The sequence below is a fragment of the Filicampus tigris genome, chromosome 1 (genome assembly GCF_054856515.1).
Source record: "Filicampus tigris isolate MCC_2025a chromosome 1, RoL_Ftig_1.0, whole genome shotgun sequence".
Classification (NCBI taxonomy): Eukaryota; Metazoa; Chordata; class Actinopteri; order Syngnathiformes; family Syngnathidae; genus Filicampus; species Filicampus tigris.
The window spans coordinates 32,291,111-32,316,071 of NC_141217.1; the positions used below are offsets into that span (position 1 = coordinate 32,291,111).

General features: G+C 42.5%; 2 protein-coding genes across 5 annotated transcripts in view; one reads left to right on the forward strand and one right to left on the reverse strand.

Moving 5' to 3' along the window:
* Positions 1 to 522: 522 nt before the first annotated feature.
* mbd4 (methyl-CpG binding domain protein 4) lies at positions 523 to 5,894 on the reverse strand. 4 transcript variants are annotated; one of them, XM_086033358.1, is made up of 8 exons: positions 5,720 to 5,894; positions 4,098 to 4,240; positions 3,492 to 4,021; positions 3,341 to 3,406; positions 3,128 to 3,265; positions 1,458 to 1,607; positions 864 to 967; positions 523 to 729 (listed from the first exon to the last, which is right to left on the reverse strand). In XM_086033358.1, the coding sequence occupies exons 2-8, from the start codon at positions 4,208 to 4,210 to the stop codon at positions 655 to 657; spliced, it is 1,176 nt and encodes a 391-aa protein (XP_085889484.1). In that variant the 5' UTR covers positions 4,211 to 4,240; positions 5,720 to 5,894; the 3' UTR covers positions 523 to 654. The 4 variants fall into 4 exon arrangements, with proteins under 4 accessions (XP_085889484.1, XP_085889493.1, XP_085889475.1 ...); XM_086033367.1 differs by having other exon boundaries at positions 3,128 to 3,262; positions 5,720 to 5,893; XM_086033349.1 differs by having other exon boundaries at positions 523 to 967; positions 3,128 to 3,262.
* Positions 5,619 to 24,961, forward strand: part of ift122 (intraflagellar transport 122 homolog (Chlamydomonas)) — a 28,381-nt gene continuing 9,038 nt past the window's right edge. The window contains exons 1-22 of the mRNA XM_086033302.1: positions 5,619 to 6,025; positions 7,223 to 7,289; positions 8,714 to 8,798; positions 8,890 to 8,968; positions 9,095 to 9,171; positions 9,292 to 9,358; positions 9,426 to 9,572; positions 10,370 to 10,445; positions 11,205 to 11,396; positions 11,742 to 11,880; positions 12,951 to 13,153; positions 13,800 to 13,937; positions 14,446 to 14,610; positions 15,464 to 15,661; positions 15,899 to 16,039; positions 16,990 to 17,043; positions 17,342 to 17,503; positions 18,693 to 18,859; positions 19,704 to 19,875; positions 22,055 to 22,157; positions 24,314 to 24,454; positions 24,531 to 24,628. Of these exons, the coding sequence (XP_085889428.1) occupies positions 5,982 to 6,025; positions 7,223 to 7,289; positions 8,714 to 8,798; positions 8,890 to 8,968; positions 9,095 to 9,171; positions 9,292 to 9,358; positions 9,426 to 9,572; positions 10,370 to 10,445; positions 11,205 to 11,396; positions 11,742 to 11,880; positions 12,951 to 13,153; positions 13,800 to 13,937; positions 14,446 to 14,610; positions 15,464 to 15,661; positions 15,899 to 16,039; positions 16,990 to 17,043; positions 17,342 to 17,503; positions 18,693 to 18,859; positions 19,704 to 19,875; positions 22,055 to 22,157; positions 24,314 to 24,454; positions 24,531 to 24,628 (2,715 nt within the window). The 5' untranslated portion in view covers positions 5,619 to 5,981. The remainder of the gene's footprint in view (positions 6,026 to 7,222; positions 7,290 to 8,713; positions 8,799 to 8,889; positions 8,969 to 9,094; positions 9,172 to 9,291; positions 9,359 to 9,425; positions 9,573 to 10,369; positions 10,446 to 11,204; positions 11,397 to 11,741; positions 11,881 to 12,950; positions 13,154 to 13,799; positions 13,938 to 14,445; positions 14,611 to 15,463; positions 15,662 to 15,898; positions 16,040 to 16,989; positions 17,044 to 17,341; positions 17,504 to 18,692; positions 18,860 to 19,703; positions 19,876 to 22,054; positions 22,158 to 24,313; positions 24,455 to 24,530; positions 24,629 to 24,961) is intronic.

Consider the following 24,961-nt stretch of genomic DNA (forward strand, 5'->3'; position numbering starts at 1 on the left):
CTGAAAGGTTGAGTTGGCATGGGTGCTCCTTAAAACAGATTACTTGCGTTGTTCGTGTGCTCTACTGATTTGATAAAGCACCAAGTAAATACAAAATAAATTTGACAAACTGCCAGTCTGGCGCTAATCGACCTGGGCACGTGACACTGGCGTTGTGTGTCCTTAATCATATTTTTGACTCAGATTTAAAAAATGTCTTTTTCAAATATTTTCATTTTCTGTTTTTATGAAAGCTTTTACCATGCGTTGTAATTTATAGCAATGTTTCCGGAAAAAAAAATTCCACCTGTTGCTGAACCTAACCTTTAATTCATAAATATTACTAAATATATTAAATATTATTGTTCATTATTATTATTAGGAAAACCTGATGTGCTCAATCAAAAAAGCATGGGCAGATTCAGAATCAGCGCCAAAAAAAAATAAAAAAAATAATAATCTACATGTTTTCTTGCATCTTTGATGAAAACATCTTTAAAATTTGTTGGGCAGTGTAATCAAACATCTGAGACAAAGAACAACTTGTTAAAAGACACATTTTATTGTCCCTTTGAGTAGGTTTTAACATCCAAATACTTCTAATTAAAAAAAAAAAAAAAAAAAAGACCACTGATGACCGAAAGCTTTGCACGTGATCATTTTGTTGCGCTGTCTTCAGATTCCCAGCGCCTCCTGGTTTTCCAGCAGCCAGGCGTGATATTTGTTCAACATGTGATCGTCAGGCGTCACCTTGAACGAAACACAGCGATACCTAGATTGGCACCCCAACTTTCTGTTGACCATTGTCACAAGGATTTTTCTTCCATAGGTTTAACCCCGCCCCCGCCCGCCAGGCCAATATGGAAATTCAAAAGAGGACTGGCCTGTCTCCATTCTTCCACACAGAAGATCCTGTAGGAATCGTTGCCGTACTTCCCGATGCCATGCAACTCGATGGGGTAACGCCACGCTTTGCTCACATATTCGTCTGCGCATGACGGAAAGTCAACGTTAAACATTTGCATGGAAAATAAGCACCAACAAGTAAGCTACTTATAGATACAAATACAATCCAAATCTTAACATTTTTTAGCTCTCCAAATACCACCATCATGAGCGACCAACATTAAATTACAGTAGTGTAGTAGGTCCAAGTGTTCATCCGAAACCAGGCATAGGTTTTGAATGTAGAAAGTTTTTTTAATATTATTGTAAGACACTGTAACATTAGGCACAACAATACGCTTAAAGAAAAAAAAGTGTCAAACATTGATTCAATTAAAGTGTGCTGTGATTGAAAGTTAAACACAACTGAGCATTATTATTATTTTATTTATTTTATTTTGTCAAAACATCCACTGGTTTGTCCTTAAAGTGCTGTGCGTGTGGTTGCAAGATAATATTTGAGGTGTGTTTATGCCTCTGTGCAATCATTGCTAAGATCATGGCCGCGTTAAGAAGAGAAGAATTTAATTCACCCGAAAATCTGGTGATTATTTTGGCCCGAAGCTCAAAGAGGCCGAGCGGCTTGAGGAGCTCCGACATGATCTTGCGGTCGGCTCGGCGGGCCACCTCAGCGGACGGGTACAGCTCGAAGAATTGCCAAAGGAGCGGAATGGCAGTCTTACCTGCAGCATTGACACAAAACACAAGACATGTTTCCTACTCTACAGACTAAAATAAGTAGTCATGACGTTGATGGCAGTAAAACCTCAAATATGATATTGGATCATTTCGTTATGTCGTGTGAGCAATGAGAGAAAACATTTCCTATAGATCATTTCTGTTTGCAAACGGGCCACAGGGTGTTCCTGGGTGGCACAAAAACATTTGACTACTGCTCACTTGAACTGACAATCATGACAAAAACGTTTTTTCCCCCAAAGCATTTGGTATATTTTGATTTTCCGTGTCGTACATTGTTGTCCAGACGATGGCAAGTAGTAGTAGCTGCTTGTAAGCAAACAGACTGGGACGCAAACATCCTTCATCGGGTTTCTGGAAGACAATTTGTCACAGCGGATACGTCGAAAATGTTTGCCTGGGCTTTCTTTGAGTCTTTGACTAAAACTAAAACGTTGAGCCTGCTGGTAAAAGGACAGGGCACAGTCGACAGTATTTCGGTGGCAATGATCTGAGCGACAAGTCAACTCATTAGCCAATCCGTCAATGATCATGCTAACCAGAGGTGGGTAATCCAGGTCCAGAAAGTAAAAAGCCCGCCACAGTTTAGCTTTAGCCACAGGTGCTTCTAATCAACTGAGCTCGTTTACCTGACGGTTGAGTAGAAGCACCTGTGGCTAAAGCCGAACTGTGGCAGGCTTTTTACTTTCTGGACTCGGATTACCCACCTCTGATGCTAACCAGGTCTGAATTTCCACCATGTCAATAATCAACTTCGCATCGGAAATGAAGCGTAAGTAATTTAGCTTATCGTCGCCGTCCTGTGAAAAACACTTATCTCCAATTTTGGAAACTTTTTTTTAATTTTCACTTGAATGCGATGTCTGTAACGCGGAAACATGATTCGTGTAAAAATAAGAAAATGCAATAAAAAAAAATGTGTTTTTCACATGACAGCGACGTTATGTAACATCATCTTCAACAACACTTCACACAGTCAAAAGTATGATGGTAGAAGTTGGTTCAAATCATTCCATCCATTTTCCCCGTTTTCTCAGTTGGCTCCGCCTTGCTCAGATGACATGTCATGCTCTGTTATCGTTGCCACTGAAGTGCGCTTCATCTTTTGCCAACAAGTACGAGTGACTTGATGGTCAAGCCGCCCGCGCGAGTTGGTCCTTTCGTTCGTCCCAGGTTGAGGTTTAGCTTGTGCTGAACGGTCAGATGCGGGACACTCGAGAGCCGTTGTTGGAATCGAAAGCAAACTAAAAGTGACCCGCCAGAGAATGCGTCATTTTACCAGAAGCAAAAATAAACCAAGAGAACAAAAATCCTGCAAAGCCGCGTTGTTGATTCTATACACATATTGACACATATTACGGCATTTTAGTCAATATTTACGGTTTCATTTCTGTACAGAGACAAGTGGACGCGTTCCACAAAGAAATGTGTGATATAGCAGTAAGTGAACCGCGATACTGTGGGGAACCGCCTTATATTTAGCGTGTGTGTTTTTTTCGCTTACCACTTGTCTTATTGAGAAAAATGGTAGCCACCAGTAGTTTCCAGACGTTATGGAAAAGGATTTCTTGAACAAGGTTGAAAGGAGAACGAGGAGGTGTCCACTTCTTGAAGGCCTTTCTTCGAGGGGGACTGAGACCTTCTCATGTTTGGGATGACATTTCTTCGTCACTTTCTTCATCATTCACACACAATTATTCAAAGTAAAGCACATTACCATCTGCGAGAGGTTTCCTGCTGAAGTAAGGGCTCGTTTTCCGTTTGTCTGCGGAAATTTTGGACCCTGCTCGTAAAAAAACACGACAGCGACATGTTACCGAAAGTGGAAAGGGTTGTTACTCGTCCAATGTGTCCAAGTAGCTGCTTACTATTCGTGGAATTTGCCACTTTTTTTGCACCGCTTCCAGCAGTCGCATAGGGCAGTAACTCCTCCTGTTGGCCGTCGAGGTCAACCTCCCGCTCCCGACACGGTTCGCCGTCAATCCGCTCCTCATCTTCGCCTCCCTCAACGTCGTCCACATGGCCATGTCTGACAGACGTCCGTCTTGGAAGCTTCGCTCTCAGCGGGCCCAGCCTGCCGTCGTCCTCACGCAGGGTGGCGTCGTCATGCGCCGCCGTTGCGCGTTCAGGACTCGTTTGGCTCTCAAAATTCATCTGCTCCACACACACGCTTTTGTGGGAGGAGCTTGCTCTTTCAGATGCTTTTGGGGGTGGAGCCGGTAATTTTGATGCGTCTTCCCGAATGTCCGGCTGTCCACCTGTAGTTTGTTTCTCTCCAACAGGGAGACACTGCTGAGAGGTTGCTGTAAAATCGAAGAGATTGATGTCCACATCTTGAGCGTTTTTCACAAGGAACGCACGCAGAGAAGCTCTCGATCGAAATGTCTGCCCGTGGGGACTTCAAAACATAAACATATGCTTAGTTGGGCACCGCACAGCCAAGACAGGGCTGTCGGGTGGATGGAAGTGATTACCTGGTGATGTACACGTCCAGTTTTCCCGCCGTCTTGCCCGCTCGGCGCTGCCGAACTTCTCTGGTCCAACCTTGAGGCATTTTGGGCTGCTGGCAGCATGCACACGAATCCATGTGGTTTCGAACTTGTACGTTCTTGTCAGGCTTACAAAAAATGGAAACATTTCCAGTCAATTTCAGTAAAGTTTCTGCTAAATTTCAATGGGAATTCAAGCTGGGGAAATATTCCACACTGGAAACTTTCATTGTAATTATGGGAACAATGTAATTATAGGAAATTAACCGGGAGGTCAGGGTGATTTACTTGGAAGTTACCAAACAGCATGCTCGTACTGAACATGGACCTTAAAGCGGAAGTCAAGTAAAACATTTTAGACGAGTGGGGGCGCATAGAGCATATAGCACATTTTAACTTGACTTCCTTTTTAAGATGCATATTGAATAAATATGCAAATGGCTCAGTGGGAAACAGTTTGAGTATTTGTTTGATATTCTTGATATCCAGCTCAAAGCTAGTAGTACTAGCAACATGACAACATTAGCAAAAAATGACAACATGCACTTCAGCTGGATTTAGATGGTTCCTAAAATGTCCACTCAAAATCCCTTTGTAGTGATTAGGGAGTTGGGAATGATGAATGATTGCCAACACAATTTCGGTGTCCGGCTCCCTCATCTAACTAGTATTAGCAATGCGACAAGATTTTCCCTGTTTGAGGCTGGAACGGCCACTTCAACCTACTACACAGCTAAAATTTTGGAAGTTGGATGATGGTGTCAAGAGGAATCGATTTTTTTGCGGCAGAAAAAATGGCGCTTTTTAGAATGTTTTTGCGTGATATTGCCTTTGGAAATGGTTTTTAAAAAAAGCCTTAAAGCAGCACTGGGCAAGAAATCGACCTTAATAAAACATTTTCACAACTTATTTGATGAAACATTGACTTTCAAGTATAGTAGTTGAATGGGACTTCATTTTTTATGAATAAGGACGGAGGGACGAAGACGGAAGGGTATCCAGGTCGCCGACGGAGGACGGACTGTCAAAGAAGGGTAAAATGCCCATCCATCCATCCATCCATCGATTATCCCAGCAAACATCTGCACTCACAATCACATCTCGGGGGAATTTAGAGTGTCCAATTAACCTACCATGCATGTTTTTGGTATGCGGGAGGAAACCGGAGTACCCGGAGAAAACCCACGCAGGCACGGGGAGAACATGCAAACTCCACACAGGGAGGCCGGGATGGAACCCACGACCTCTGGACTGTGAGGCGGATGTGCTAACCAGTCGACCACCGTGCCGCCGGGTAAAGTGCCCATCGCTGCATATTAGTATTAAACTGTATAATTATTAAAGATATTGAATACGTGCCTAATGCATTTAGGACACATGCGCAATGTCGCACACACAACTTTAGCGCGCAAGTACTAATGTTCAATAGCGGGGCGCCTCTATCACCACTGGGGGCACTATAAAGACTCTTAGACTTTATAGGGGCAGAATGCCGGACGAAGAAGAACCCTCCGAATCCGCGAATGTCGTCCCGCTAAATTGATACGAAAATCCTTACTTTTCCCATGACATACGCCTAAAAAGCACTCAGTTCCAAATGAACTTACTTTTCATGGCGCGCTGAATCAATCAACAGAAGCGTCGAGACGTTTGATTTAAATCTGTGTACAAAGCCCGCTAGTAACCCACTGATGTTTGCGAGGTTAGCTTTGACGTCGCAAGCGAGCAGGAAGCAGGAAGTGTGAAGCAGGAAGTGAGTCTGCGTCTGCGCCTGCGCGCTCCCAGAGAGTCATGACAGAGAAGCCAACATGAGCAAGTGAGCAGGCAAATAACCTGTTGATCCAAATTCGAGCTGGAACCTGTCAAGAAATGAGAGCCGTCCTGGTCTGGAAAGAAACGACACGTCAGCATTGGTGAGCGTCTTTGCGTTGTGTTTGCGTCATCGTTAGTATCAGGCGGGATGCGACGCCGCGCGATTAGCAACAGCGGTTGCTATGCCAACCGCTGCTAAGCCAACTAGCTCCTATAGCTTAGCACAGCGCAAAACGACTGACACTTTCTCTGTCAAACACCACAAACCCAGTCGCTAAATCACAATTGTTGACTACATATGAATGATGGTTTATACATTGTGTTTTGTTTGTGACACCATAAACGTTTAGTCAATGCTAACATTGAGAGGATAGCATGTTCGTGTGTAAGGCAAGTTGTCAATGTTAAGGCTTGCGGGCCAGCTCCGGCCCTTAATGTCGTTGTTTGCCATATATTTTATTGACTTCTGTTACAACCTCCAAACACAGTGCAGCTAAGCTTCTGCTATGGATTTTATGGCTCGCATTATGCTCATGACAGAAGGTCAAACTTGTTAACTCATTTAAGAACTTTTAGAATCATTGAAGCAGACTCTCCTGAGCTATTCAGAAGCCCATGCAAGTAATAATGAATGCCATTGTTAGTGTTTTCATGACATCATCACTGAAATGTTTCAAAGTTCAAACTTGTACTTTTCTGCATCCTTATTCGTCAAAAGAAGACAAGCTATTGATGTTGCACTTTCCAAGCAGAGTGGCTTTACCCCAAGTAGCTATTGCGTCTTCCTCCCACATTCCAAAGACATGCTTCTTATGTTAATTAAAGACTCAAAGTCATATTGTCCATAGGTGTGATTTTAAGTGGTTTGTTGACATATGCCGTGCGGTTGGCTGGCAAACAGCCCAAGTTGTACACCGTCTTTTGTCAAAAAATGAACAGGGACCAGCTCCAAATCATGTGTAGGTCTCATCAGATTGATGTTTCATATGTCATCAAATGTGTCCCAGTGGAGGGTAGCTGGATGTCATCCCAGCTGATTTAGAGCAAATGGCAGACTACATACACTGGACCGGTCACCACTGAGTCGCAGAACAATACAAAATAGACATCCATTCCCTCTCACATTGACACTGTCACTGAGTAGGAAGTAAAACCATGCAACCTGCATTCACGTAAGGTCGATGATTATGAGGTTCGGGGGTTACATGTTTGCAGTGTTTCCATTTCTTTTACGCTTGAATGTTAGAAGGAAAGTATTTGTTATGAACAGAAGTTATAATATGACTGTTTTCTTGCAGTGTTTATGACCTTGCCTTCAAGCCAGATGGCACCCAACTCGTAGTGGCAGCAGGCCTTCATGTCCTGGTAAGATTTGACAGTTCACCACGCTTTTTGATGAACACATCCAAACTGTGACACGCTCCTGCGTTTTCCACCTCAAAAGTCTTTCTTAACTTAGTATCACATTACTCAAAAGGATCACTCATGCTTTTGTCTCCTAGCATCAAAACTTCATGAAACTGTCTCCAAATAGCTCGTAATCCTGCCGCAAGGCTTTTGTCTGGATCCCATAGGTTTAGCCAGGATTTTTCTGGGCCCAAATTGAGGTGGCAGTGGTACTGTTCAGATTATTCGCACACGTTCGTATGCCACACACCGCACTGGCCCTAACAAACACTTATTATGAATTTTTTCATGTTTTCTTTTGCTTAAATCCCAATTACTAAACTACAAAATAAAAATAAAGAAACCCCATTTGATAATAATTAAATAACCACAAAGGTGCATTGTGTTTACACTGTTGAATATGGCCCTGTAGAATGGTAGTTGAGCACATGGCATCTGTCGTCCTTGCACTGGCTTCCTGTGTATGTTAGGTTTCAGTACAGTATTTGAACAAGGTCAGGCATGCACAATATACTCGGTGAACTGACTGACTGACTTTCATTTAAAGTTCTGAAAAGACATTTCTTTAGACAGACACTCCAGTAACATGATTAGCCTTTTCTGGCATAAACTGTATAATGTTTGGGATTCTGTTTCAACCATGTTTGACCATGACAGGAGATTAAAGGACACTTGGTTGGGCTGAACATCGGCACTTGTATAATAGGTCTGTATGTAAAAATTATGTCAGCATTAAAAAATTCACCCCCCTAAAAGAATATGTTGTGATTTATGGACTTTTTTGGGATGACTAAAGCCGCAGATTGGCACGCCCCCTTTTGGTGTGGTGGTGCGTGTGGCTGACCTACGGAATGTAAGGACTGAAGTGCTTTTAAAGGACAAGGACGGACTGGGTCAGAGGACGATCATTTATATTAATAAAGACAGAGGGACGAGGACGGAAGGGTACACCCAGGCCGCGGATGGAGGACGGACTGGCAAAAAAGGGTCGTGCCCAGCTCTGAAAAGTAATAATTAACAAATACTAAAATACACGAGGAGACCCCATTCCTAAATAAAGACACACAGCAAACAACTGTACATTATAAAATTGCTGCAGATTTACCTCAAAGCTTAGATAACATCAATGCAATAGTTTTGTGTCATTTTAAACATGCATAGTTTAGTATGCCACATGTATTTATCTTTTCTTTTCTTCTTTTTTTTAACCCTTGTATGCTCCTGTTTTATAGGGTTTGCCTGCACTAAATGAATAAAGCGCTTAGGAGTCCTCTTTCAAAAGTGCTATACGAATAAAATGTATTTATTTAGGCCTACTTTCTTGATAAATACAGCATGACTTCTCAGCTCTCTCTCATTGCCAAACGGTGTGTTTGTTGTAGGTGTATGACACCTCAGACGGAACGATTATTCAACCTTTAAAAGGACACAAAGATGTAGTCTACTGTGTTGCTTATGCCAAGGACGGTAATGAACTCATTTCTCTTTTGTGATTTTTTTTTTTTTTTTTCCCTTTGCTGGCTGCTACTATTGTCTTGCTAACTGCATTTTTCTACAGGTAAAAGATTTGCCTCTGGCTCAGCAGACAAAAGCATAATAATATGGACTTCTAAACTGGAGGGTATTTTAAAGTACACGTAAGTGTAATATCATATTGCTTTTTCGGCCAAATACAGTACAGTGACTGTTTCACACTTGAAGCGCTGCAGTTTGAAGTGTTAAAATGTGTCTTTGCAACAATTTTGTCTTTTCTTCATCTGTAGACACTACGACTCGATCCAGTGTGTTGCCTACAACCCGGTCACGCACCAACTTGCATCCTGTTCCTCTGGTGACTTCGGTCAGTGCGTGTTGAGTTTGCATCGACACTGGGTTTCTTAGTGACGTACCATACTACCAGTAGTATAAATCTGTCCTAATGTTTTGAGAGCGTCACACAACTCATTTTATACTCTTGTAGGCCTTTGGTCGCCGGAGCAAAAGTCGGTGAACAAACACAAAGTGAGCAGCAAAATAACATGTTGTGGGTGAGTGATCCGGGCTTCCATGGTTACCTTGAATGAAGCACATTTGCATTGAAGTGTTTCACCGCAGGTGGACAAACGACGGGCAGTACCTTGCTCTTGGTATGATGAATGGAGTGGTGAGCATACGCAACAAGAACGGCGAGGAAAAGGTCAAGATAGACCGCTCAGGAAGCTCCTCTGCTCCAGTCTGGTCCATTGCTTGGAACCCCTCCAAGTTAGTATCCACCGGGTTGAATTGGATGAACATGGAGTCACGCTTACATACAGGCAGACGCTGGCTAAAATTCAAGACCTTTTCAGGAGGGAAGTTCCATGTAGGGCCAAGAGGTGGCAGCAGATAGACATGAATCTTTGGACCTCGAGGAAACACAGGAAGACTGAGACATTTTGAGAGGGTGGAAAGGTTAAGACAACAGTGATGAGAAGTTACAATCGTTTGCTTATTGTTTGTTTGGACAAAATACAACTGTCCTTAAATTGAGTTTTTCCAGAACATCTATCTTCTCGACAGCTTCAAGCAGGGGTCAGCAACCTTTTGGAAAGTCAGAGCTGCTTCTGAAATAACACATTTGTCCTTCAATTAAATGTTATTATTAATAACGATTGATATTTATCTTTGTGACGATATTGATTATGTTCGTGATTTCTCACAATAATTTTCAACATTGATTTAGAAAGGTAGGAAACAGACAAACATCGATAAGGAATAATTGATTTCTAGCAATCTTTGCACGCGTTTCCATTTTCAAATGATCACCTCTAGGAAATCACAATGTCTGATCACTGGTGAGATATTTTTAGAACAGGCCTGCGGGCTACTCGCGTGGTCTATAGGGACGACCAGGCACCATGTAGGTGACCCCGGCATAGAAATGTCTCCTTAGCACAAATTAGGTCTGTCAATGTATTGGCTGTAATTGGCATCCAAAAAAGATGTAACATAACATGAACATCCAGTGTAGTGGAATATTTCTACTGCTAACATATTTTCTTTGCCATTTTTTTCTTGAGGGATGAGCAACATGACGTTCTGGCCGTGGCCGACTGGGGTCAGAAGCTTTCCTTCTATCAACTCAGTGGAAAGCAGGTGACTGTCGCAAGTAACATGACTGAGCGATCGTCATTTGCCAGCTAATAGTTTCATGGGAGCGTATGCCAAAACCTGCTTGCCGTTTAGCTTGCGTTCACCAGTGTTTTAGACGAGCGCCGGTATTTACCGTGCAAAAGTCTGAAATAATGCAGTTACCTGGTTTCCTGTTCAGATGAAATGGTCGGGGTACATTTCAGCTGGGCCTGCTATGATTTCATGGCCCCTTACTGTCTCGCCTCGCTCCTAAACTCCCCGTGGGCAGTGCCGTAATTGAACACAACTATGCACTGTTCATTACTCTGCCTCTTTGCCATGGGCTCATATACTGTCGTTGGCCTACTTATTTATTTATTTATTTTTCCCCTCTGAACATTCAGTTTTGATTACAAAGCCAGGAATTGTGTGCAGTGAATAAGAATCATCTGTGGGTTGTCAGGCTGTGTTTTTTTTCCCCCCACAGAGAGGAGAAACAGATGTGTAGAGGTGTGTAATTAATACCGAGCCGTGGACATGGACTTTGAACACTAAGATAGAAGCTACTTCAAACAAAGATGCACTTTCTTATTTTTGTCCATCTTAGCCCTTTGTCTTTTTTTTATTTATTTTTATAACTGACTCTTAAAAGGATGGTTGGATGTGGTGTTGACTTTGAATGGCGCTGGCCCAGATGGTGGCAAACGCTGGCCGGGGGCCTGAGCAATAAATCAAAGGGGTGCCTTTTCAAGTGTCGTCCCTGTCTCTTTTTGCCTGCGTCAGATTGGAAAGGACAGGACTCTCTCGTACGACCCGTGTTGCGTCAGTTACTTCTCCAAGGGCGAGTACATCGTCATGGGCGGCTCTGACAAACAGGTGTCCCTGTACACCAAAGACGGCGTGCGACTGGGCGTCATTGGAGAGCAGAATTCCAGGGTGTGCACCTGCCGGGTCAAGCCTGACTCCAATTTTATGGTGAGGTTTTGATCAATTGGTACCTGCAAATCGAGCATTTAACAATAAGAGACAGGTGAGAACGTCAAGAGTGTCAACAGTTTTCTAAACTGAAACCACAAACACATTTTCCAATGACACAAATGCTAATCCTAAAACAGTGGTTTTATTTGATACTAACCCCTTTACAGCTTTTTTACTGCTATTTTTACCCGTAAGCGATGAGGCATTAGGGAGAGAATTGAGTGCTGAAAGTTTCAGTTTTTCTGTGTGGATGTTCCATCCACGGGAACATTCTCCCACTCTTGCAGGCTTTTCTTGGAGGTGTTAATTAGATGCGCTGCTACATTGTTGTTTCTTCTATAGGTGATGGGCTGCCAAGATGGGACTATCGCCTGCTACCAGCTCAACTTCAGTACAGTTCACGGCCTCTACAAGGATCGCTATGCTTATCGAGATAACATGACTGATGTCATTGTCCAGCACCTCATCACTGAAGGAAAAGGTGCACTTTTGCTCAAGCAACCGACCGTGATAGTAATGAAACTCGTTTTTCCGATTCTCAGCTTTAAGACTCATGCGGTTGCAATTTGTACGATAGTGTGAATTCTGAGGGTGAGCTAAAAGTAACCCTTTTAAAAAAAAATACACATAAAGGTTTCTTTTGTTGTATTTTTGTCTCACATTTTAGTGTGTTTGTATTTACAATTTATGTCATGGTGTGGGATTTCGGACAGGATTGCGGGTCCCGTCATTGTTTGCGGTAGCAGGAATGTTGAAAGGCACCCTACCATGATGCAAGATGAAATCTGGCCACTTATCAGTGCTTGGGGTTGAAGATTGGATTTTCATGCCTCATTTTGCTACTGACGTTCGTGAATGACTGAATGGCCACTTCCACGGGAGATGGATGGCTCGTTGTGGTCCGTATGAGTGGAAATAGGGACTTATTTTTCGACCGTCCTGTATTATAAACCTACGTAACTCATATATTTCTTAGGAAAAACAGCTTTGTGGGGAGATATTTCAATGAGCATGATTATTGGTCAGTCCACAAGATCAAACTATGGACACCGTCAAAGGGTGGGGCAGAAGCTTCAGCTTTTCCATAAGAAACTTATTGCAAGTCTTTCACGATGAGCATTTTGCATGGGCCAATATTGCAATTTTGAGGTTTTTTTGATATATTGTGCAACCCTACTATCTCGCTCTCCCTCTCAAATCTTTAGAACACACATTGGTATTTTTTTTGGGGTCTGTTTTTTATTCTCTTGTTCACCAATGTGGTTGATGTTTTTCTTACCATACCCATTATAAAAAAAATACCAATGTAACCGTGTTCTAAAAATTTTTTTTTTCTTGTCCTCCCAAAATATTGAAAAATGACTTATTTATTACAATTAAGCTATGTGTCCGACGATATGTATCAAATTTTTCTCATCACCATTATATCGTTATTATCACCGTAACGCCATCATTATTCTCTTTTACTCGCTGATATTCAAGCCCATACTTCAATTGAATTCTTTCTCGCTCTCTTGCTTTCTCTCGCTCTTTGTTCTTTGTCGTCTTCAGTGAGGATTAAGTGCGGCGAGCTGGTGAAGAAAATCGCAATCTACAAAAACCGCCTGGCCATCCAGCTGCCTGAGAAGATAATCATCTATGAGCTTTTCTCCGACGACTCTTCGGACATGCGCTATCGCATCAAAGAGAAAATCTGCAAGAAGTTTGAGTGCAACTTGCTGGTGGTCTGCTCCAATCATATTGTCCTCTGTCAGGTTCGAAGCGTTACGCAACTTCTTTTGTAGCTGAGTACTACTTTAAGAGGCTGTTTTTGCAAAGTGATTTGTCTGAGAGCAAGGGTTCCGAAACCCAATGAGCCCAGAGGGGGTCAAAAGCAGCATTGTGTGTTTCCCTTATGTTTCCATGTGGTTTGTAAATGTTGTGCAGGCCCTGTCGCGCTACGACTCTTAACACTCCTAGACTCCAAAAAGTAAGTCATGAGTGAAGGAAAAGGACCACATGAAGCAGATCCAGAGTGTGCCTCTGTTTCATGTCTCTGTGTGTTTGACAGACACTGTTGAGGAGGCGAAGCTGCCATAACACATAGGTTACTTCCTTTTAAATCATTCAGATCGTCCTCACACACGCATGCTCGTGTTTGATCCTCCAGACAGCTTCAAGACACTCCAAACGGGCTGTTTTCATATGGGATGTCGGCCTCTGCGTCAAAGCAAATCTTTGTTTATCTTTCCAGCGTCCTGTTTGTACTCTTGTTTTAATAAAAGAGCAGTCGGACAAGATTTGTTAGGTGTTGATGAATACCTCTCCCCCAAAAAAAGATGCTTAAGGGAAATAAGGCAGGTGATTTACACACTGTGACATGATATCAAGTCAAGCACTTCATGCATTTGTGTTTTACAGGAGAAGAGGCTTCAGTGTCTGTCCTTCTCCAGCATAAAAGAAAAAGAATGGCTGATGGAGTCGCTTATTCGCTACATCAAAGTGATCGGCGGGCCGCCAGGCCGAGAAGGCCTCCTGGTGGGCTTAAAAAATGGAGCTGTGAGTATTTCCAGATTTTTTGGGGGAAAAAAGAAAGACAAATAGTAGCGACGTTTGGATGATATGGTTGTGTAAGAGCATTTTGTAACATAATGAAACATCATTGTTCCAGTGATTGTAATACATGATTGCAAACACACTCGTTCCAGACTCCCGAATCGCTATGACAGGATTTTTTGTGGACTTTTTGGGAAGTGTCTAGGACTACTATATACTAATCCCTTTCTAGCGATTGGAGGAGTAGGGAACGAGTGAATGATTGCAATCGTTGACTTGTTCCTTACTCCCTATTCATGACAAAGTGATTTTAGTAGAGAGTTGTAGTTAGGTCCACAAATTAAAGTGGACATTCCAATCAGATTTAGCATTTTTACTTTTCTTAATTTTGGGGAAAACCTTGATGTTGCTAATTGTACTTTTCATGTATTCCAGCAATATTAATCTAAAAAAAAAAAAAAGCCTTAATACACTGTTGCTTTGTTCTAAATGTTATCTGTTTTTCTTGTAGATCCTAAAGATTTTTGTCGACAACCCATTTCCCATCACGTTGCTGAAGTTGTCAACATCCGTGCGATGCCTGGACATGAGCGCCTCGCGAAAAAAGCTGGCTGTGGTGGATGAGCACAATACTCTCCTCGTCTATGACATTGTCAGCAAAGAACTGCTTTTTCAGGTCAGCAAGCAGTGTGCCGGCTGGCTTTGGATTGTATTTCCGTGGAGTAGTGGAGCTGAATAGCAGACAAAACAATGTATTTACCTTGGATATGAAAAGTCTGCACACCCCTCTTGAAATGGCAGATGTGATGGGGGAAAAAAAATGAGGCCAAGATGAGTCATTTCAAAACTTTTCATAATTGTCAGAGTGATGTCCAGGTCATTGTTAATGTCATTGTTGTTCCATATTTTCTCCGCTTCATGATGTCTATGTTCATTGTGTACATCTTTTTTATGCCTTGGAAATGAGATCTCACTGATGTTGTGGAAGCTCTCTGCTTGTACAAAAATATCAGGAAAAGCCTACAAGAACATCTGAACTTTATTTAGTGTTAGTCAGCGGCACCAGTGTGTGCTGACTCCTGGGTAAGTGGAGTTTGAATGTGAGTGGTTAATTCTCACAGCCACATCCATGGAGCTAAGAGGGGGTGCGCACTTTGCAGCCACATTTTATTTATGTTTGTTTAACATTTATTTTATCCAGGTAAGGCATTTGAGAAAAGATTCTCATTCGCAGTGCTAACAGTGCTGAGTATTTAACAGAGTGAATATTATTTCAGTTGTTTATTTTTACTTGCCCAAAGCGTCAATTTTTTTTTCCAATTGACTGACAGGTGATAGGTCACGTTAATGGTGGAAATGATTTATCATGGTCTCTTACTTTAATTTGACAAAAGCTGGCATTTGAACTGGGGTGTGTAGGCTTTATTTCCAGTGTATCTTATCGCGGCATGTTTCTTTTTTTTTTTTTTTTTTTCTCCCCCTTTTCTATTTAAGCCTTTTATTATTATTATTTTTTGCTTTCCCTGCAGGAGCCTAATGCTAACAGTGTGGCTTGGAACACTCAGTGTGAGGTGATGCTGTGCTTCTCTGGCAACGGCTACCTTAACATCAAGGCGAGCAACTTCCCTGTACACCAGCAGAAGATGCAAGGCTTCATGGTGGGCTTCAACGGCTCCAAAATCTTCTGTCTCCACGTCTATTCTATGTCTGCCGTGGAGGTCCCTCAGGTGGGTCTTTCGGTGTGGCACTGATTGCAGGTGGCTAATACAAAAAGCTTGCTGTTTCTTAATTCCACAAATCCCAAACCATCTCTGTATGATGTGATTTTAACAATTAGAGGAACGTAATCTTTACTGAACACCTGTGGAGTCCGTTGGGCACCACCGCATGAATCTTCCTCATCTCATGCAGCGAGTGTTATGCATTTACATTTACTCACGCTTCTTGCTGCATTCTCCTCCCAGTCTGCACCCATGTACCAGTACCTGGAAAGGAAGATGTTTAAGGAGGCCCACCAAATCGCCTGTTTAGGCGTGACAGACAGTGATTGGAGAGATTTGGCCACTGAAGCTCTGGAGGGCCTTGATTTCGATATTGCCAAGAAGGCAAGTTACCCGTTCTCAACCTGAAGTATTTACATTTTGCTGGGTTCATGCACAGCAATACAAATGTATTTGTATTCGTTGCACCTTCCAGATGATATAGGCCGGCGGTTCTCAAACCTTTTGTGTCCAGGGACAACTCACAGGCGAGGCATTTTCCAAGGACCCCCTGATAATCCTGACACCAATTATTAAACATAACTACCATGTGCACCCCTAAATGCCAGGGGATTTTTTTTTTTTCAACCAAAATATGCATGACCTGTATAATAAAAAAGGAACTCTATTTATTATTTATCCACGTTTGCTCACTGACGTGTTAAAAGAACACGGCTGGGAACAGAGGGGAGCTAATTTACTAAAGCACAGTCAGTGTGTGTTGAGCAACTTTTTTCACCACTCTTTTGACTATTTTTCTTAAAAGCGACGAGCAACTTAATTCCTGCTAATAAGCAGTCAACCTGAGCCAAAAACATGGCGCCTGTTTGTACGTTTCTCTCTAGTTTATACAATTGGAAACTTTGGACCTGAGATATGCGCCTCCGACGCTGCACGTAATTTGCAGAGGTTGCCTTGCCTCACCTGTACAACTCTACTAACAATGTGAGAGAGCTAAAAAATGCTGGGATATGACAAAAACAAGTCAACTGACCCAAAGCTACTTTAGGGAGGAGTCATTCATTGTATGTTGAGTATTTTTGCTTTTTTCTGCGTGCCGCAGGTCCCCACATGTTGGTATGAATGTGAAAAAAAAGAGAGATAAAAGCAACTCAGTAATTAATTGAAAATAAATTTTGTGGGCCCACAAATTACGGCACGCAGAGCCCCAAGGATTCTCGGACCCCAATTTGAGAACCACTGTAATAAGCAATGTGTCCATTTAATGTTTGAGCCGTAATTTTGTGTGTGTGTGTAGTGGCAGGCAGCATGTAAATCTCTCCTCCGCTTTACAGGCCTTCATTCGAATACAAGACCTTCGCTACCTGGAGCTCATCAACAATATTGAGGTAAAAGACACTCATTTGATCGAGTTGATTCCGTCAGGTCGTCCCGTAGTTTGTGATTTTTGCCAAAGTTGACAGAATGAAATAGAAACACACCAACATGAGGAAGCACAATCAAATTCTTTGCGACATTACGTGTATGAACTTTAAGAACCGTCTGGACTAGACAGTGTAGAATTCTTTGTGTGATTGCGACGACGCGCACTCCAATGAATGGACTTGAAAGAGTGAGCTCGAGTGTGTGTCTCTGCAAAGGCCGTAAATCCCGCGCGAGTGATTGCTCGTGTCGTCTGATTTGCAGGCGAGGAAGAAGAGGGGCGAGAATGACAACGACTTGTTCCTGGCCGACATCTACGCCTACCAGGGGAAATTCCATGAGGCGGCCAAGCTCTACAAGCGGACCGGCCAAGAGCCCAAAGCTTTGGGCATGTACACTGACCTGCGCATGTTCGACTACGCCAAGGTGATCAATCAGTGATGGAGCCAAAAGACAAACACGCACGCTGACGTTCACGTTACCACGTTCGCATGTGCCGTTTCGCCGCCTTAAAGCTCTTTTTACGGCCTGTCGTCTCCTCATAAATCAGCCCGCACAAATCATGCGATCGGCACACGGCAACATGCTTTTACGCGTTTATTCTTTCATAGCACCAAGCTAACCTCCACACTCGAGAGTTGGAAATGGAGCATCTGCTATTTCATGAATCCTTTGGAGGTTGGTTGCGGTTGGGAAAAATCAAGTTGATACTTTTTTTTTTTTTTTTTTCTGTTCGCATGCATGCGAAGTCCTTTGATCATCAGCGGCACATTTGTATTGGCCAAGCAGATGACGAAGGCCTGACGACTTGCTTGTGTGTCAGATTGTGCCATGTGTGTTTGATGTAGCTGCTGTATATTTATGTGGCCGTGCGGCCATCTGCTCCCAGAGGCTGTATGTTTTAGTTAGGACGCACGCCGGAACCGGAGGAACTCTGGCCGCCTCTTGACTCCGATTTAACCTTCACGTGTCTGTCTTGAGCGGGAGAAAGCATCATTTTGCGCACTTGTCAACAGTCATAGAAATGAGTACCGGTATCACTAGACCACTTTGTTTCTCCGATTTCTTGTTCAATGTAATGCCCGGCGCCACAAAAGATGTGTTACCTGAGGAACACAACGTAAACAACAAAATATAGCTGATTACGTCATACTTGGTCCTATTTGACTTGCTTAACTCATTCAGTGCCGGACATTTTCAGACCCTTTACCCTAATGTTTGAAAACTATTAAAAAATACATAAATAAGTTCCTGGGAATCGATGGCTGGACTGTGAAAAGACAAATAAATATCTCCTTGGCAGTGAATGAGTTAAATAAATATTGATTGATTAATTCATTCAATCCCAAAGACATATTTATATGTCAAGACATATAAATATCTCCTTGGTACTGAATGAGTAAAGGAAAAGGAAAATGGCTAGATAGCAGCACTTAACTTCAGCTTTTTTTTTTTTTTTTTTTTTTTTTTGGTGCATTCATTATATTTGTCTAAACAAATATAATGAATGCACCAATAGCTGTACCAGACATTAAAAATGAACCAAACAAAGTCGGTCCGTGAATTTTGACTGTATATCGCAATGCTTCTTTATGTGTTTCTTTGCACGTTGCAGGACTACGTTGGGGCGGCGGACCCAAAGACGTCTCGCATTCTGATGGCCAAGCAGGCCGACTGGGCCAAGTGCAGCAAGGAGCCCCAGGCAGCGGCAGAGATGTACATCTCAGCCGGGGAGAACCTTAAAGCCATCGATGTTTTGGGAGAGCACGGCTGGGCGGACATGTAGGTGTTTTTTCTGAGATTTATGATTGCACTCGTTGTGAAGTGTTTACCATAACTCCATGCGGCCTCTGAGTGATGCCTATGAATCTTTGTTTTGAGTCAAGGATCAGCGAATGAGGTCAAGGTTGTTGTGACCCCAGAAACCAGACTTTGGGTCTTGTGAATGTGACCTGTTGTCTTAGTCTCGAGGGAATTCTTTTCCGTCGACGCAAATGTTGACTTGTGCTCAAGGATGTGCTGTAAACATGTACTTAACCCTAAAAAAAAAAAAAAGTGAATGTTCTCAAAAACGGTGGCATATTGGATCCAAATGGCTCAAGGTGACCTTCAGTGCGGCGTCATTATTTTCTACAAAAAAAACAAAAACAAAAGCAACAACACTTAAAGCTATTAATCAGTGCCAGCGCGCTCCCGGCTTTTAATATACGTAATGCTGTTTTATCTCTCGAGAAGCTCGCCAGCATGTTAAAAGTGCGAATCCCAATATAGGTCCCGTTTAAATTGAGCTACACATTCCATTATTCATTTCCACTTCCACGCTCTCACTCACTCACTCTCTCTCTCGGAATCCAGTCTTTTGCCAAAAAAGTATAGTGCGTTAGCCAATTTAGCTTTTTTACTCTGGATTTATCTATCCATTAGCTTTCACTCATACACGCAGAGCAAAGCAAACGGAAGTGTTTCTATATGCGGGTCCAATCGTGTCGGCCCGGGAACTCGTCATCGTCAGGCCGCTGCAAATCCAGCCGGTGATCCCGCTCATTTTTCTGAGCCCTCAAATGATGGCGTGTATGTGTATCCCCCTGCCCTTCCTTTCATCCCCTTCCTTTCTCCTTTCATCCAGGCTAATAGACTTGGCTCGTAAGCTGGACAAGGCTGAACGAGAACCGCTGGCGAAATGCGCTTTCTATTTTAAGAAGCTGAAGCACCACGGCTATGCCTCAGAGACGTATTCCAAGATGGGGGACTTGCAGGCACTGGTGCACCTACATGTGGAAACCCAGCATTGGGACGAGGTCTGGCACTTTTCATCTCATGCTCAGCTCATCATTGCATACATAAATCGTCTTTAGCCAGTCACCTACAAGGGATGGTGCGAAAAGATAAACTGCCGCCGTAACCCACGGAAACACGCACACAATGGGAAATGTACGGTCATGGCTCTTGAAAAGTAAGCTGAATTTTAATAACATAAGCCTAATTACCTTACAAGCCGCTACAAATACTTCGGAGTTTGTCATCCAGCCCAGGTTATGATTAGAAAAGCACAAAACGTTCTAGCCCACCAAATGAGTATCAATCTTCCAGCTCTGTGGTGCTTCCAATCGCATTCCGCAATCAGTGCACACGATACTGCTGAGACAAGACAGAAAGGTTCCGTTCATGAAATTTCATTTTATGAAATTTGTGTGCTGAAGCAGGGGTGCCCAAAACAGAAGTTGTCATGTTTTTGTATCAGCCAGGTTTTAATATTTGATCCTCACCGAAAAGAAGGACGGAAGGAACTATGTACATCACAAAACAGTTTTTATATCCGTCATTTCTCAAGCTGACAGACGTGCAATACTTGGACTCACAGCCTTGAAGCACCAGATCTCAATTGGACTCAATGGTTGTACTGATTTGTGTTTCCTTGAAATATATTTCCATTCATTAGTTACTGTCAGCGCATAAAAAAGTGCACAATGTGTCATTCAAGCAGTCCAAGTGGTGCAGTTATACTCCTAATTGAGCGTTAAATCCACTCAGTTTACACGCTTTATTCTCAACAACCGTAATTTTCCGTGATTAATGCATCCCCTTATATAGCTCTCCCACCCAAAAAAAATCACCCTTAACTCATTCACTGCCATTGACGAATTTACTTGTCTTTTCACACTTCAGCTATTCAATCCCAGGAACGTATTTTGATTGTTTTCAAATGTTAGGGTAAAAGAGGGTCTGAAAATGTCTGGCAGTGAATGAGTTAAAAAAAATTTCTTTCTCTGTACTTGTGTTTGATATGGTCCCCCAGTTTGCTGGTATCCTTTATTGGCAGAGTGAATACCAGTAATATGAATAAATAAAGATTCAAAACATACGACAAAGTGTAAATGCTTTTAAATCCAGGTTTAAATCTATGCTTTTTTTCTCCCATACCTATGATTAAGGTCGTTCAAAGCATTTTTTAAATTATGTTTTCCAAACTCTTGTTCTTGCACTGTATGCTATTTTAGTAAGGTAATTTTTCTTTCCATACTTTGCTTTTAAATGCCTTTAACTCTTAGTTTGTAGCTGCTTTTAAATGTTGTACTTTTAATTACCGGTATATGAAGCAACATTGAGTTACCTTGTGTACAGAGCTGGCCTTTGCGTTTTGGAAGCCTCTTCTCAGCCTGGTCCCTCACTCAAATCTGTCCCCCAAGCAACAACAACTCGCTATTTTCCTAAAAATAGACATTAGTGACATTATGAAAAGCCCATGTGAATTTATGTATAAATTCCACACCCCTCACCAATACCTTTGCAAGGAACAACAATCATTAAATTAGGTGACTCTCCAGTATGCAAATAGTCAACGACATGCCCTTATGTGCTGCGAACAGCTTGTGGCCATAGCTAGCAGGCTAATGTGGCTAACTGACGCGCGACCATATCGGCTAACTGCAGGATACGAGCAAAGAACATGTAATTAATCCTCATTAAGCCAGTACTGAGAAGAAAATCAGTGAAGTGTGAGGTAAGAAATTAGTTATAAGGCAACTAAGCTCTTATTTAGCTCGACTTGTGTGACCGCACCAGAAAAAGGAAGTGAAATGTCCGCAACAATGCCAGACAATTTATTCGATTATATGAATTTTATATTGCATAATGTTGTAACATTAGACATCAAAAATCATGTTGGAATGAAAGTACGCCCTTTTTGCTTTTTTTTTTTTTTTTTTTTTTTTTTTTACACACTCTCTATGTACTGATAAACGTCAATTAAAATGTAATCAATGTGCCTCATTTTTATCAACCCTAGAATGATACGGGGGGATAATTTTCTTTCAAATCTTTGATTTGCAAAAAATGTCTATTATTCATTGGAAATGACGGTAATAAATAATTGCTGCAGACATGTTTTGACTGGGAATGTAATGTATTTCCTGTGTCCACTTGTCAAATTGTCAAAGAAAAAAAAAAAAGTGCCCTGTCCTTTTTTTGTCTTCTCAGGCCTTCTCACTGGCAGAGAAGCACCCCCAGTTTAAAAATGACGTCTTTGTGCCTTATGCTCAGTGGCTTGCTGAGAACGACCGATTTGAGGAGGCACAAAAAGGTGAGTCGGCGCCTTCCCTCATTCAGTGGGAACGTGAAACTCGAGTCTTTTTCCATCTGTGTTTAACGTTAAACAGAGCGAGTTTACACATATTAAGCAGTCTCAAAACCCCAACAGCTCTGGACAGCTTTCATGACTTTTTCCCAAACTGATGCACGTCCACCGGAGAACATGAATCCTCTTTGCCAAAGCCGAGCGGAAGCGAGCCGTGCCGCCTGGTAGCTGAGCGGCATGTATGCATGCTTCTCATCGGCGGGCCTCTGAAGCGGCTCTGATGATGATTACCAACTGTACCCGTCGTTGTAATCAGCTCATAGATTTTGGAATTGTGATCTCGGCAGGCGTATTTCCTCTTCTACATAATCTTCCTGCGCTGCCGCCGAATGAAATGAATGTACATTTCTGAGCAGGTCTGATTGTTGGGGAGCCTGCTGGCAGTCCTGCGCTTTGCATTTTGTTGCTTTTGTGTGTTTTAGTGAGGCAAGTGGCAGTTTTGTTTAACCACTGACTGTAATTGAGCCTGCGCCGCTGGTCCGTCTCTTGGCTGCAGGAAAAGTTCACATCTGGGCACATATTTGAGGGATCTCATCACTTTTTACGTTTCCTTTCACTCTACTGAGACAAACAAAAGCCGTACATTTTTCACAATATTCGGTTGCATCAAATTGAGCTTTTGTTTCTGCACATTTCCCCGCTGTGATGTTTCAACAAGTCTCTGCAATGTCATAAAATTTGTATCGGCGTTGGAAGTGTCAAACTTCTCCAGCTCATCCCCAATATTGTTCATGGGATGAAGATCTGCTGCCCGGTTTATGTGTGACAAGACGTGTCTCGCTCCTGCAAACATTCGGTCACTATTTCACACCAGAGAATTTTTGGAGTTGTCTTCGTAGGGTTTCCTCAACTATTTGGGCACACTTTTTTTCCAGGAGCCCCTCATAATCTTATCGTCAGTTAAACATGACTACCCCTAAAGTAGCCCTAATAGGAACTCAACTTTGGTTAATTTCAAGAAGGAAAAAAAAGTTGGAATATTTTGAGAATAACGTCAAATTTTTTAAAGGAAAAAAAGTTGGAATCTTTACTAAGTTATTCTTGGTCAGGATCAAAAGTTTTAATCTTAGGAGAATAAAGTTTGTGTTTTTCCAAGGTGAAAAAGTAGGACTATGTTCTTAAAAAAATTCAATTTTTTTCCCCCCTCAAAATGAATCGCACTTTAATTCTGTGCGCCTTTTGTTCTTACACTTCCAGGACTTGAAGGCGTGTCAGATTTATCGGACATGCGTTCCCAGCATATCAATATCAGAGCTTTTAACTGGCCCAAAGCTGAGGCAGGGAGGAGTCATTGTTTCGGAATGTTTGTTTTATCGGCTGCCGGATTTCAAGATATGCACATTAAAACGATTAGAAACGATTAGAGAGGTCCCTGTCCTCCAGTTTGAGAGCCACAGTCTTCGAATACGCCCGTGCCGTCGGGGAAGAACAAAAGAAAAACGGAAGCGCTTGACCATAGGGTTGTCCAGAATGCACGAGGAAGGATGGCTTGGCTACATCACTTCATCCACATCTCGTCTTCCCATCACTATGGACTCATTAGACCGCATGACATTTTTAGTCATGCAGAAATTCTCAAGTTTATGACCCCTGGACTTTTTTTTTTTTTTTTTTTTTTTCATGAGACTCAAGGTAGGATAGGACAGACAGATACTGGAGGTCTACCATCCAGCTATCTGTCGAATTTATCTCAATTCTGTCGAGTACGCGTTAGTGTCTTTCCGCTACAGCCAAGTCGTTTGGACTATTAAATAACCGACATCAGTCATCTGGACCCCCAGCTGTGCATTTTCCGGGCAGTATTTCTGGTGGGCCGCAGTCCGTCAAGCTGCTTCTAATTACGCTCTGATAGCAACACTAACAATAGCACACACACACACACGTGTTAGCGGCATTCAAGTACATTTGCCTTTGCCAAATTCTTTAGCGCTGAGATGAGAGCATTGCTGGCACCCGCAGTGCAAAACAACACAAAAGGCTGTTTGCCCTGTTAAAGACCTCACGGATGAATAAAGAAATCATCTGACGTGGGTGAAATGAGCTACTTAAATGCAGTCTCACTAAATACGCCGCAACTGTCCCGTCTTCCTTTGGTTCGCTAGCATTTCACAAGGCCGGGCGACAGAACGAAGCTGTCAGAGTGTTGGAGCAGCTTACCCAGAATGCAGTGGTGGAGAGGAGGTTTGACGACGCCGGCTATTATTACTGGATGCTCTCCATGCAGTGTCTTGACATCGCCAGAGGTGAGGCCCTTTAAAAGCCCGGGCGCAGCTCTACTTTAATCGCCCTCTCGCTAACGTCGGCCTTTGTCTGCGACAGAAAATGAAGATCAGCGCGATGAAATGCTGAAAAAGTTTGAACATTTCCAGACTCTTGCAGAGCTCTACCACGTCTACCACCCTATTCAGCGCTACACGGTAAGAACATGAACAGGAATTTGCCTGATGGCGGGACTAGACTGGCTGTCGGATTAAAACCAGCCGCTTGCGCAATATGATGAGATTCAAGACAAGAGCTGTATCAAATAATCTGCCTTTAACTCATTCACTGCCATTGACAAATGTATTTGTCTTTTCACAGTCCAGCCATTCAATCCCAGGAATTTATTTGTATTTTTTTTCAAAATTTTTCAAACGTTAGGGTAAAAGAGAAAATGTCTGGCAGTGACGCAATTAAACATAATGATGGCGGCCATTCATTTCACAATGTTTGTTATTGTAGTTTCCATTGGTACGATACTGAATCATACG